At 42.2% G+C, this 15,543-nt stretch overlaps 1 protein-coding gene across 1 annotated transcript in view; it reads left to right on the forward strand.

Annotated features, from left to right (window-relative positions):
* The window catches only part of LOC110531035 (sodium channel protein type 3 subunit alpha), a 133,209-nt gene that overhangs the window by 39,962 nt on the left and 77,704 nt on the right, over positions 1–15,543 (forward strand). The window contains exons 4-8 of the mRNA XM_036986589.2: positions 3,681–3,770; positions 5,039–5,167; positions 9,487–9,578; positions 11,498–11,740; positions 12,414–12,477. Coding sequence (XP_036842484.1) covers positions 3,681–3,770; positions 5,039–5,167; positions 9,487–9,578; positions 11,498–11,740; positions 12,414–12,477 — 618 coding nt within the window. The remainder of the gene's footprint in view (positions 1–3,680; positions 3,771–5,038; positions 5,168–9,486; positions 9,579–11,497; positions 11,741–12,413; positions 12,478–15,543) is intronic.

A 15,543-nucleotide genomic window follows, 5' to 3' on the forward strand; every position in this document is an offset into this window, starting at 1 on the left:
GAAACCATCCATCCTCTCTTTCTCTACTGAATCCATCCATCATCTCTTTCTCTACTGATTCCATCCATCCTCTCTTCCTCTACTGAATCCACCCATCCTCTCTTTCTCTACTGAATCCATCCACCCCCTCTTTCTCTACTGAATCTATCCATCCTCTCGTTCCCTACTAAATCCATCCATCCTCTCGTTCTCTGCTAAATACATCCATCCTCTTATTCTCTACTAAATCCATGCATCCTCTCTTTCTCTTCTAAATCCATCCATCCTCTCGTTCTCCTCTCGTTCTCTACTAAATCCATCCATCCTCTCTTTCTCTACTAAATCAATCCATCCTCTCGTTCTCTACTGAATCCATCCTCTCGTTCTCTGCTGAATCCATCCTCTCGTTCTCTACTGAATCCATCCTCTCGTTCTCTACTAAATCCATCCATCCTCTCGTTCTCCTCTCGTTCTCTACTAAATCCATCCATCCTCTCGTTCTCTGCTAAATACATCCATCCTCTTATTCTCTACTAAATCCATGCATCCTCTCCTTCTCTTCTAAATCCATCCATCCTCTCGTTCTCCTCTCGTTCTCTACTAAATCAATCCATCCTCTCTTTCTCTACTAAATCAATCCATCCTCTCGTTCTCTACTGAATCCATCCTCTCTTTCTCTGCTGAATCCATCCATCCTCTCTTTCTCTACTGAATCCACCCATTCTCTCTTTCTCTAATACATCCATCCTCACTTTCTCTACTGAATCCACCCATCCTCTCTTTCTCTACTAAATCCACCCATCCTCTCTTTCTCTACTGGATCCATCCATCCTCTCTTTCTCTACTGAATCCACCCATCCTCTTTCTCTACTGAATCCATCCATCCTCTCTTTCTCTACTGAATCCATCCATTTCCTCTTTCTCTAATACATCCACCCTCTCTTTCTCTACTGAATCCATCCATCCTCTCGTTCTCTACTGAATCCATCCATCCTCTCGTTCTCCTCTCATTCTCTACTAAATCCATCCATCCTCTCTTTCTCTACAAAATCAATCCATCCTCTCGTTCTCTACTGAATCCATCCTCTCGTTCTCTGCTGAATCCATCCTCTCGTTCTCTACTAAATCCATCCATCCTCTCGTTCTACTCTCATTCTCTACTAAATCATCCATCCTCTCATTCTCTACTAAATCCATCCATCCTCTCCTTCTCTTCTAAATCCATCCATCCTCTCGTTCTCCTCTCATTCTCTACTAAATCATCCATCCTCTCATTCTCTACTAAATCCATCCATCCTCTCTTTCTCTACTAAATCCACCCATCCTCTCTTTCTCTACTGAATCCACCCATTCTCTCTTTCTCTAATACATCCATCCTCACTTTCTCTACTGAATCCACCCATCCTCTCTTTCTCTACTGATTCCGTCCATCCTCTCTTTCTATACTGAATCCGTCCATCCTCTCTTTCTCTACTGGATCCATCCATCCTCTCTTTCTCTACTGAATCCATCCATACTCTCTTTCTCTATTGCATACATCCATCCTCTCTTTCTGTACTGAATCCATCCATACCCTCTTTCTCTATTGAATTCATCCACCCTCTCTTTCTCTACTGAATCTATCCAACCTCTCTTCCTCTACTGAATCCATCCATCCTCTCTTTCTCTAATACATCCATCATCTCTTTCTCTACTGAATTCATCCACCCTCTCTTTCCCTACTGAATTCATCCACCCTCTCTTTCTCTATTGAATCCACCCATCCTCTATTTCTCTACTGAATCCACCCCATCCTCTCTTCCTCTACTGAACCCATCCTCTCGTTCTCTACTGAATCCATCCCATCTTCTCTTCCTCTACTGAACCCATCCTCTCATTCTCTACTGAATCAATCCATCCTCTCTTTCTCTAATCCATCCATCCTCTCTTTCTCTACTGAATTCATCCACCCTCTCTTTCTCTCCTGAATCCATCCATCCTTCTTTCTCTACTGAATCCATCCATCTTCTCTTTCTCTACTGATTCCATCAATCCTCTCTTTCTCTACTGAATCCATCCATCCTCTCTTTCTCTACTGAAATCATCCACCCCCTCTTTCTCTACTGAATCTATCCTCTCGTACTCTACTAAGTCCATCCATCCTCTCGTTCTCCTCTCGTTCCCTACTAAATCCATCCATCCTCTCGTTCTCTGCTAAATACATCCATCCTCTTATTCTCTACTAAATCCATCCATCCTCTCCTTCTCTTCTAAATCCATCCATCCTCTCGTTCTCCTCTCGTTCTCTACTAAATCCATCCATCCTCTCTTTCTCTACTAAATCAATCCATCCTCTCATTCTCTACTGAATCCATCCTCTCGTTTTCTGCTGAATCCATCCTCTCGTTCTCAACTGAATCCATCCTCTTGTTCTCTACTGAATCCATCCTCTTGTTCTCTGCTGAATCCATCCATCCTCTCGTTCTTATTGTGCTACAGTGTATATATATTCTGTTGTTCTGTACTATCTTATCGGGGTTTAAAAATCTATCCTTAACAATTGCAATGGTTCACACTTACTGTGTTAGCAAATGTGCTGTTAATGTCAAGATGTAGATCTATGTTTGTGGGTGAAATGCTAGATAACATCTTAATTTCCTTCTTATTTTTTTTAGTAAGAGTCCACTTTGTTAGAAATATTCACTACAGAATTCTGGAAACAAATCATAAAAGAGAGACATCTTAAGCCAGGTGTACACGACACGATTTAGCTGTCCCAAACAAGTTTTTGAGATCGGAGACAAAATCCCCATGTCGTTGCCTAGTCGAGGCACGCAGCCGTCACAGACACTCGTTTGATACGAGCGGGTCAGAGACTTCAATCTGAGGTTCTGTCTCTTTGAGCCGTCCTTGACATCCCGATATTTTCAAACATGTTTGATTTTTATCAGCCGAAAATCTGCAAGGCTCTTGTAGTGTGAGTTGTGCTACGACAGAGTTTTGAGAACGGTGATCGGCAATAGCCAATCAGAGTTCGCCAGAGAAGAAGCTTAGCGATATGATGTCGTTGTTTCACATCACCCAGAATGTGTAGACTCTCCAGCAGGAGCCATAACTAATACCAGCTAGCCAGTATGCATTTTTACTTTCATTAAAAGCAAAGGTGTCAAATTGTTATTCACAAGCAATGTTTGTTTTTTTGATATTTCAACTCTGTTTAACAAGTGTGAATGACTGACCGCAAAAGTTTAGTGGGCTACTTTGAGCCACAGCTCATTCTAGTTACGTTAACAATCTAATCACATCTTCACACCATTCTGATGTGATGTGACATCATTCTGATGTGATGTGACACCATTCTGATGTGATGTGACACCATTCTGATGTGATGTGACACCATTCTGATGTGATGTGACACCATTCTGATGTGATGTGACACCATTCTGATATGATGTGACACCATTCTGATGTCACATAATTTACTGGCAACACAAAACAACTACAGGAAAGACGATTGTTTTAATGTGAGAGACTCAGCTCAGATTTTAGGATGGTTTTTTTTGAAAGTCGTGTAGTGTACGCCCATGGTCATATTTCAAAGGATTATTTTCCATTGAAAGGACGTGTAGTTCCTTTCCTTTCGTGTAGAGCGAAGGTGTGGTAAGTACAGTATGTGATACATTTGACAAACATATGTGAATTTACTTTAACCTTTTCTTCACATTATTCAGCTTGTTCATCATGTGTACTATTCTGACCAACTGTTGCTTCATGGCCATGTCGGACCCTGCCCCTTGGACCAAGTACCTGGAGTGAGTAATACGTCTACACTTCCTCCCTCCTTAGTACACTTCTTTATGATGGTGAATACACTGTTTCCCCTGTGATAGGAACTTCCTCTGTTTCCTAATATTGAGCGTTGCCACGGTGTGTTGCTACAGTAACAGTAACGGTGTGTGAATCCTGATCGGCGAGTTACTGTATTTCAAATGTAAGTCGCCTACACATCAAGCACGTGACACGGTCGGCTCACTCACTGCACTTGGAATGTCACATGGGAATGAATTCTTGGCGTTGGTGTATAATGCCCCACACTTCGTCGCCAACGCTTTTCAATCAGGTTTTTGCTCATTAAATATCTTTCACAATTGGAATGTGATGAATGCTAAACTTCCAATTCCGTTACTGAACGTTTATAACCAGAGGTAAAACTAGCCTCTGACACAAAGTATTCTGGGAATGCATGACATGACACACACTCACCCTTGCTAGCTAACAATACCTTGCTTGTATACACCATATTCTTACATTCTGCTATTTTGGCATTTATATTTTCTTTCAACGGGTCTCTCTTCATTTCATGCTAAATGAGTTGAAACACTGTTATTTTATACCTTAGCGAATGATCTCTCTTCATTCCATGCTAAATGAGTTGAAACACTGTTATTTTATACCTTAGCGAATGATCTCTCTTCATTCCATGCTAAATGAGTTGAAACACTGTTATTTTATACCTTAGCGAATGATCTCTCTTCATTCCATGCTAAATGAGTTGAAACACTGTTATTTTATACCTTAGCGAATGATCTCTCTTCATTCCATGCTAAATGAGTTGAAACACTGTTATTTTATACCTTAGCGAATGATCTCTCTTCATTCCATGCTAAATGAGTTGAAACACTGTTATTTTATACCTTAGCGAATGATCTCTCTTCATTCCATGCTAAATGAGTTGAAACACTGTTATTTTATACCTTAGCGAATGATCTCTCTTCATTCCATGCTAAATGAGTTGAAACACTGTTATTTTATACCTTAGCGAATGATCTCTCTTCATTCCATGCTAAATGAGTTGAAACACTGTTATTTTATACCTTAGCGAATGATCTCTCTTCATTCCATGCTAAATGAGTTGAAACACTGTTATTTTATACCTTAGCGAATGATCTCTCTTCATTCCATGCTAAATGAGTTGAAACACTGTTATTTTATACCTTAACGAATGGATCTCTCTTCATTCCATCCAGTGCTATTGCCTAATACTGTGTCGTTTTTGAATCCACGAAATTATATTTTCCAGGTACACGTTCACCGGTATCTACACCTTTGAGTCCATGATAAAGATATTTGCGAGAGGATTCTGCGTCGGGCCGTTCACCTTCCTGAGAGACCCATGGAACTGGCTAGATTTTAGTGTAATCTCTATGGCGTGAGTACCACTCCTTTGGTCTGGTATTTGTACTCCTTCACCCCTAGCCACGTCCTGTTCAATTGCTAGGTATTTGCCATCCAGGGGCTTTTGATACATCCCAGAGAGAGAGAGAGAGAGTGAGAGAGAGAGAGAGAGCTAGAGAGAGAGAGAGAGAGAGAGAGAGAGAGAGAGAGAGAGAGAGAGAGAGAGAGAGAGAGAGAGAGAGATGTGGATTTAATATTCATTATTTAAAATGAAAACATCACTTGACTTTGGGGGACTTACCGGGTACTTAAAGGGTTGCATTGTGAATGGACTTCTGAGAGTGAACTAAACAATGTCAGAGAGGATAATGGAGGATGGTCTAGAAACCTGTCCGTGGTGATACAGCTAGAGAGGATACAGCTAGAGAGGAAACAGCTTTGGAGGATACAGCTATAGAGGATACAACTAGAGAGGATACAGCTAGAGAGGATATAGCTATAGAGGATACAGCTATAGAGGATACAGCTGGAGAGGATACAGCTATAGAGGATACAGCTATAGAGGAAACAGCTAGAGAGGATACAGCTATAGAGGATACAGCTATAGAGGAAACAGCTATTGAGGAGAGAGAGAGAGATCCAGAGAGAGTCTCTAACGGCAACAGTGCCTAGGGACCATTACTATAGGAGTTTTAAGCACCTTTATCCCCACACGCAATATCACATCCCATCACATGATACACACATAAGGTCGCATTGATATGACAATAACAAGGTTGTGAGATTACATCTGACTCCTCCTCCATAGTTTATACATCCTGAATATGTTAGGACCTGCTTGGGTAATGAAACAACTCTTTCAGTACACTGGACCAGGGCAGAACACCATAAGGCTGCTCAACCGTTTAGGGCTTTAGGCTATATATAGGAGAGAGACAGAGAGAGAGGACACAGCTAGGGCCATGTTCACTAAGCCTCAGCTCTCTAAATGATGCTCAGTTACAGTGATGCACCTGTTCCTCACCACTTAAACAGGAAGGAAAAATTACACAGGTAACAATACTGAGAAAATATGGTCCTTAGACATCATCATCATCACTACCATCATCATCATGACCATCACCATCATCACTACCATCACCATCATCACTATCATCATCACCATCACTATCATCACCATCATGACCATCAACATCATCACTACCATCATCATCATCATCATCATCACTACCATCACCATCATCACTACCATCACCATCATGACCATCAACATCATCACTACCATCATTATCATCATCATCACTACCATCAACATCATCACTACCAGCAACATCATCATCCTCATCACCATCATCACTACCATCACCATCATCACTACCATCATCATCCTCATCACCATCATCACTACCATCATCACCATCATCACTACCTACACCATCATCACTACCATCATCCCCACCACCATCATATCTACCATCACCATCATCACGATCATCACTACCACCATCATCACTACCATCACCATCATCACTACCATCACCATCATAACTACCATCACCACCATCACGATCATCACTACCACCATCATCACTACCATCACCATCATCACTACCATCACCATCATCACTACCATCATCACCATCATCACTACCATCATCATCATCATCACTACCATCACCATCATCACTACCATCATCATCCTCATCACCATCATCACTACCATTACCATCATCACTACCATCATCATCACCTTCATCACTACCATCATCATCACCACCATCACTACCATCATCAACACCATCATCATCATCACTACCATCATCATCATCACTACCATCATCATCACCATCACTACCACCATCATCGTCATCTCTACGATCATCACTACCATTACCATCACCATCATAATCACCATCATCACTACCATCATCATCATCACTACCATCACCATCATCACTACCATCATCATCCTCATCACCATCATCACTACCATTACCATCATCACTACCATCATCATCACCTTCATCACTACCATCATCATCACCACCATCACTACCATCATCAACACCATCATCATCATCACTACCATCATCATCATCACTACCATCATCATCACCATCACTACCACCATCATCGTCATCTCTACGATCATCACTACCATTACCATCACCATCATAATCACCATCATCACTACCATCATCATCATCACTACCATCACCATCATCACTACCATCATCATCACCATCATCATCATTATCACTACCATCATCACCACCATCATCATCATTATCACTACCATCATCATCACCATCATCATCATTATCACTACCATCATTATCACCATCATCACTACCATCATCATCATCATCACTACCATCAATACTACCATCACCATCATCATCACCATCATCATCACTACATTCATCATCATCATCACCATCATCACTACCATCATCATTATCACTACCATCATCACCACCATCATCATCATTATCACTACCATCATCATCACCATCATCATCATTATCACTACCATCATTATCACCATCATCACTACCATCATCATCATCATCACTACCATCATCACTACCATCACCATCATCATCACCATCATCATCATCACTACATTCATCATCATCATCACCATCATCATCATCACTACCATCATCACTACCATCACCATCACATCACTGTCATCATCACAATCATCACTACCATCATCATCACTACCATCATCATCATCACCATCCTCACTACCACAGGGATGCACCTGTTCCTCACCACTTAGAATAAATAAACAGGAAGGAAAAATTACACAGGTAACAGTACTGAGAAAACATGGTCCTTAGACATCATCATCATCACTACCATAATCATCATCACCATCACTATCATCACTACCATCCTCACTATCATAATCACCATCACCATCATCACTACCATCATCATCATCACTACCATCACTATCATCACCACATCATCATCACTACCATCATCATCACTACCATCATCATCATCATTATCACCATCACCATCATCACTACCATTACCATCACCATCATCACTACCATCACCATCATCATTACCATCACCATCATCACTACCATCATCACTACCATCATCATCATCACATCACCATCATCACTACCATCACCATCATAACTACCATCATCATCACCACCATCATCACTACCATCATCATCACTACCATCATCACTACCATCATCATCATCACCATCATCAACACCATCACTACCATAATCATCATCAACACCATTACCTTCATCACTACCATCATCACCATCATCATCAACACCATCACCATCATTACAACCATCACCATCATCACAACCATCACCATGATCACTACCATCATCATCATCACTACCATCACCATCACCACATCATCACTACCATCATCATCATCCCCATCATCATCACCATCATCATCAACACCATCACGATCATCACTACCATCATCACTACCATCACCATCACCATCATCACTATCATCACTACCATCATCACCATCATCACCATCACCATTATCACTACCATCATCATCACCATCATTATCAACACCATCACCATCATCACAACCGTCACAATCATCACTACCATCATCATCACTAGCATCATCATCATCACTACCATCACTACCATCATCACCATCATCACTTACATCATCACCATCATCGTTACCATCATCATCACCATCATTATCACTATCCCCACTACCATCACCTTCATCATCACTACCAACATCATAACCATCATCATCACCATCATCACTACCATCATCATTGTCACTATCATCATCGTCACTATCATCACTCCCATCATCATCCTCACCATCATCACTACCATCACTACCATCATCATCGTCACTATCATCATCACTATCATCATCATCCCCATCTCTACCATCACTATCATCATCACCACTGTCATCATCACCATCATCATCACCATCATCATATTGACGCAAAGTGCCTTGTATTGTAGAAGGAAAATGTACCCAAAAAACGGGTCAGCCCAGCTGGAACAAGAAGGGAATCAGGCGCTCGACTGAGGGACTTGATAACACCCAAAACGTTTCTTATCCTAGGATTCCTGAAGTGTTTTTTTGTTTGTTTGTTGTACTGTAGTTGACCACCTACAAGCCAACTGAGTAGAGATGAGTTTCTTGATCAAGTCACAGCGATCATTGAAGGGCAATGCTGCACGTGTCCATTTCTCTTCTGTCTTTAAAACCCCCGTTCTGTCCACTCTGAATCAGTCTGATATCTGTTTAGCCAGCCGGTGCTGCGTTTATGGGACAGCATTGCCCTCATGTCTTTCATCATGTTGCAGATATCTCACGGAGTTTGTGGATCTGGGAAACGTGTCTGCGTTGAGAACATTCAGGGTCCTCCGAGCGCTGAAAACCATCTCTGTCATTCCAGGTGAGAGAAACTATTTTATTATGTTCTGTCTGGGGACATTGCACTGTCAGGCTAGCTGATAGGTGTGAAGCCTTGCATGACATTGTACTGTAATGCTAGCTGATAGGTGTGAAGCCTTGCAGGACATTGTACTGTAAGGCTAGCTGATAGGTGTGAAGCCTTGCAGGACATTGTACTGTAATGCTAGCTGATAGGTGTGAAGCATTGCAGGACATTGTACTGTAATGCTAGCTGATAGGTGTGAAGCCTTGCAGGACATTGCACTGTAAGGCTAGCTGATAGGTGTGAAGCCTTGCAGGACATTGTACTGTAATGCTAGCTGATAGTTGTGAAGCCTTGCAGGACATTGTACTGTAATGCTAGCTGATAGGTGTGAAGCCTTGCAGGACATTGCACTGTAATGCTAGCTGATAGGTGTGAAGCCTCGCAGGACATTGCACTGTAATGCTAGCTGATAGGTATGAAGTCTTGCAGGACATTGTACTGTAATGCTAGCTGATAGGTGTGAAGCCTTGCAGGACATTGTACTGTAATGCTAGCTGATAGGTGTGAAGCCTTGCAGGACATTGTACTGTAATGCTAGCTGATAGGTGTGAAGCCTTGCAGGACATTGTACTGTAATGCTAGCTGATAGGTGTGAAGCCTTGCAGGACATTGTACTGTAATGCTAGCTGATAGGTGTGAAGCCTTGCAGGACATTGTACTGTAATGCTAGCTGATAGGTGTGAAGCCTTGCAGGACATTGTACTGTAATGCTAGCTGATAGGTGTGAAGCCTTGCAGGACATTGTACTGTAATGCTAGCTGATAGGTATGAAGCCTTGCAGGACATTGTACTGTAATGCTAGCTGATAGGTGTGAAGCCTTGCAGGACATTGTACTGTAATGCTAGTTGATAGGTGTGAAGCCTTGCAGGACATTGTACTGTAATGCTAGCTGATAGGTGTGAAGCCTTGCAGGACATTGTACTGTAAGGCTAGCTGATAGGTGTGAAGCCTTGCAGGACATTGTACTGTAATGCTAGCTGATAGGTGTGAAGCCTTGCAGGACATTGTACTGTAATGCTAGCTGATAGGTGTGAAGCCTTGCATGACATTGTACTGTAATGCTAGCTGATAGGTGTGAAGCCTTGCAGGACATTGTACTGTAAGGCTAGCTGATAGGTGTGAAGCCTTGCAGGACATTGTACTGTAATGCTAGCTGATAGGTGTGAAGCCTTGCAGGACATTGTACTGTAAGGCTAGCTGATAGGTGTGAAGCCTTGCAGGACATTGTACTGTAATGCTAGCTGATAGGTGTGAAGCCTTGCAGGACATTATACTGTAATGCTAGCTGATAGGTGTGAAGCCTTGCAGGACATTGTACTGTAATGCTAGCTGATAGGTGTGAAGCCTTGCAGGACATTGCACTGTAAGGCTAGCTGATAGGTGTGAAGCCTTGCAGGACATTGTACTGTAATGCTAGCTGATAGGTGTGAAGCCTTGCAGGACATTGTACTGTAATGCTAGCTGATAGGTGTGAAGCCTTGCATGACATTGTACTGTAATGCTAGCTGATAGGTGTGAAGCCTTGCAGGACATTGTACTGTAATGCTAGCTGATAGGTGTGAAGCCTTGCAGGACATTGTACTGGAATGCTAGCTGATAGGTGTGAAGCCTTGCAGGACATTGTACTGTAATGCTAGCTGATAGGTGTGAAGCCTTGCAGGACATTGTAAAGCTGATAAATATAACCTGTAGGTCAAAGACCATCACAGGACAATCTCTAACTCATCTCTTGTCTACTGGAAATCTAAGACAATAGTGGGGCCCATGTCTAACCTGTCTCTGTCTCCCCCAGGCCTGAAGACCATGGTAGGGACACTGTTTAACTGTCAAGTCTATTGGGGACATTGTATAATCTATTGTGTGTCTCCCTCAGGCCTAAAGACCATCGTTGGTGCTCTGATCCAGTCAGTGAAGAAGCTTGCGGACGTGATGATCCTGACTGTGTTCTGCCTGAGCGTGTTCGCCCTCATCGGCCTGCAGCTCTTCATGGGCATCCTGCGGCAGAAGTGCGTCCGTAGCGCGGCACACTGCGTCAACTCCTCATACAACGTCAACGACACCTTCACCTGCAACAACAGGACCTGGAGCTCCATGAATGACTTCGTCACCAATGAAGGTTTTTTTGGGGGGGGGGTCATGTCCTTTCGGTCTGTTCTGCGCTGTAGGCACGGCCAGTTTGGAAGCCTTTGTTAAGGCCAATACGAGTGCAAGGGATATGACACACTAAATATGAATTGGTATGCTGCAATATAAAATTACACTCAGTACTGTAATTGGTCAGTTGGTAGAGGATGGTGCTTGCAAAGCCAGAATTGTGGGTTCAATTCCCGGAGTCATATGTCTTCTGCATTTAACCCAACACTCTTAGACTGTAAGTTGCTTTAGATAAAATCGTCTGCTAAATGGCCTGTATAAGGTAGGCGGGCGGGTGCACAGTGATGATGGGTCAAAGCTGTAGTGTGTATTACTGGGGCGGCAGGTAGCCTAGTGGTTGGAGCGTTGGGCCAGTAACTCAAAAGGTTGCTAGTTCAAAATCCCCGTGCTGACATGGTAAAAATCTGTAATTCTTCCCCTGAACAAGGCAGTGAGCCCACTGTAAATAAGATTTATTTTTTCTTAACTGACTTGCTTAGTTAAATAAAGGTTAAATTAAAATAAAATTACTGGAATGACCAGCTCAGGAACTATCAATCGGTTGGACCATTTAAAGCACGCCTCAAGACTGTATTGTTTTTATTACCTTAATTGTATGCATTGTGTATAAATCATGTTCCTAATCTGCTTTTCAGATAATTTCTACAAAGTTGAAGGAGCAAAGGATGCCTTAATTTGTGGATATGGACAAGATGCAGGGTAAGTCAGCTGCTGTACTGGCTATTGCATAATGTTGTTCTTCTACATAACACCTGCTTGTGAATAGTGAACTGCTAGTGAGGGTAAAGCATAGTGAACTGTTAGTGAGGGTAAAGCATAGTGAACTGTTAGTGAGGGTAAAGCACAGTGAACTGTTAGTGAGGGTAAAGCACAGTGAACTGTTAGTGAGGGTAAAGCATAGTGAACTGTTAGTGAGGGTAAAGCATGGTGAACTGTTAGTGAGGGTAAAGCACAGTGAACTGTTAGTGAGGGTAAAGCATGGTGAACTGTTAGTGAGGGTAAAGCACAGTGAACTGTTAGTGAGGGTAAAGCACACTGAACTGTTAGTGAGGGTAAAGCATAGTGAACTGTTAGTGAGGGTAAAGCATAGTGAACTGTTAGTGAGGGTAAAGCATAGTGAACTGCTAGTGAGGGTAAAGCACAGTGAACTGTTAGTGAGGGTAAAGCATAGTGAACTGTTAGTGAGGGTAAAGCACAGTGAACTGTTAGTGAGGGTAAAGCACAGTGGACTGTTAGTGAGGGTAAAGCACAGTGAACTGTTAGTGAGGGTAAAGCATAGTGAACTGCTAGTGAGAGTAAAGCACAGTGAACTGTTAGTGAGGGTAAAGCATAGTGAACTGTTAGTGAGGGTAAAGCACAGTGAACTGTTAGTGAGGGTAAAGCACAGTGGACTGTTAGTGAGGGTAAAGCATAGTGAACTGTTAGTGAGGGTAAAGCTGTTAGTGAGGGTAAAGCATAATGAACTGTTAGTGAGGGTAAAGCTGTTAGTGAGGGTAAAGCATAGTGAACTGTTAGTGAGGGTAAAGCACAGTGAACTGTTAGTGAGGGTAAAGCACAGTGAACTGTTAGTGAGGGTAAAGCATAGTGAACTGTTATTACGTGGAAATGTAGCTTGGAACTGAGCGCTGCCTCAGCATATGAAATAGTGTGCGATTTCTGTAACGTTAAAAATAAATCTAACACAGTGGTTGCATAAAGAAGCAGTGTATCTTTCTAACTATATGTAGAACATGTATATTTAGCCAAAGTTTATGATGTCTATTTACGTTATCTTGCCGAGCTACCTAGGTTTCCTGCGGGCATTTTTGAGTAATTTCTGAACATGAGTACACTGTAAATGGACATTTATGGATATATATGGCATATTATTGAAAAAAAAAAAATGTACTGTGTAACATGTCCTATCACTGTCATCTGATGAAGATTTTCAAAAGGTTAGTGAGCGATTTATTTTTTAATCCTGCTTTTATAATTTTATATTTTCTGGGACAAAATGGCTGCCGCTTGTCTTTGTTTCGGTGGTGGTCTAATATAAATGTGTGGTGTGTTTTCGCCGTAAAACATTTTAAAAATCTGACATGCTGGGTAGATGAACAAGGTGTTTATCTTTCATTTGAGCTATTGGACTTGTTAATGTGTGGAGGTTAAATATTTTTAAGAATATTTTTGCGTTCCATGCGCCACCGTTTGAGCTGAACGGGGGGGAGGGTGTTCCTCCAGAGGAACTCCTGGCATCAACAGGGTAAAGCATAGTGAACTCTTAGTGAGGGTAAAGCATAGTGAACTGTTAGTGAGGGTAAAGCATAGTGCACTGTTAGTGAGGGTAAAGCACAGTGAACTGTTAGTGAGGGTAAAGCACAGTGGACTGTTAGTGAGGGTAAAGCATAGTGAACTGTTAGTGAGGGTAAAGCACAGTGAACTGTTAGTGAGGGTAAAGCACAGTGGACTGTTAGTGAGGGTAAAGCATAGTGAACTGTTAGTGAGGGTAAAGCATAGTGAACTGCTAGTGAGGGTAAAGCACAGTGAACTGTTAGTGATGGTAAAGCATGGTGAACTGTTAGTGAGGGTAAAGCATAGTGAACTGTTAGTGAGGGTAAAGCACAGTGAACTGTTAGTGATGGTAAAGCATGGTGAACTGTTAGTGAGGGTAAAGCACAGTGAACTGTTAGTGAGGGTAAAGCTGTTAGTGAGGGTAAAGCATAATGAACTGTTAGTGAGGGTAAAGCTGTTAGTGAGGGTAAAGCATAGTGAACTGTTAGTGAGGGTAAAGCACAGTGAACTGTTAGTGAGGGTAAAGCACAGTGAACTGTTAGTGAGGGTAAAGCATAGTGAACTGTTAGTGAGGGTAAAGCATAGTGAACTGTTAGTGAGGGTAAAGCACAGTGAACTGTTAGTGAGGGTAAAGCATAGTGAACTGTTAGTGAGGGTAAAGCACAGTGAACTGTTAGTGAGGGTAAAGCACAGTGAACTGTTAGTGAGGGTAAAGCACAGTGGACTGTTAGTGAGGGTAAAGCATAGTGAACTGTTAGTGACGGTAAAGCACAGTGAACTGTTAGTGAGGGTAAAGCATAGTGAACTGTTCGTGAGGGTAAAGCATAGTGAACTGTTAGTGAGGGTAAAGCATAGTGAACTGTTAGTGAGGGTAAACCATAGTGAACTGTTAGTGAGGGTAAAGCTGTTAGTGAGGGTAAAGCACAGTGAACTGTTAGTGAGGGTAAAGCACAGTGGACTGTTAGTGAGGGTAAAGTTGTTAGTGAGGGTAAAGCACAGTGAACTGTTAGTGAGGGTAAAGCACAGTGGACTGTTAGTGAGGGTAAAGCATAGTGAACTGTTAGTGAGGGTAAAGCACAGTGAACTGTTAGTGAGGGTAAAGCACAGTGAACTGTTAGTGAGGGTAAAGCATAGTGAACTGTTAGTGAGGGTAAAGCACAGTGATCTGTTAGTGAGGGTAAAGCATAGTGAACTGTTAGTGAGGGTAAAGCATAGTGAACTGTTAGTGAGGGTAAAGCACAGTGAACTGTTAGTGAGGGTAAAGCACAGTGAACTGTTAGTGAGGGTAAAGCTGTTAGTGAGGGTAAAGCATAGTGAACTGTTAGTGAGGGTACAGCACAGTGGACTGTTAGTGAGGGTAAAGCATAGTGAACTGTTAGTGAGGGTAAAGCATAGTGAACTGTTAGTGAGGGTAAAGCACAGTGAACTGTTAGTGAGGGTAAAGCACAGTGAACTGTTAGTGAGGGTAAAGCACAGTGAACTGTTAGTGAGGGT

This window comes from Oncorhynchus mykiss, chromosome 8 (assembly GCF_057628025.1).
Source record: "Oncorhynchus mykiss isolate SJ-2025 chromosome 8, ASM5762802v1, whole genome shotgun sequence".
NCBI classification, from domain to species: domain Eukaryota; kingdom Metazoa; phylum Chordata; class Actinopteri; order Salmoniformes; family Salmonidae; genus Oncorhynchus; species Oncorhynchus mykiss.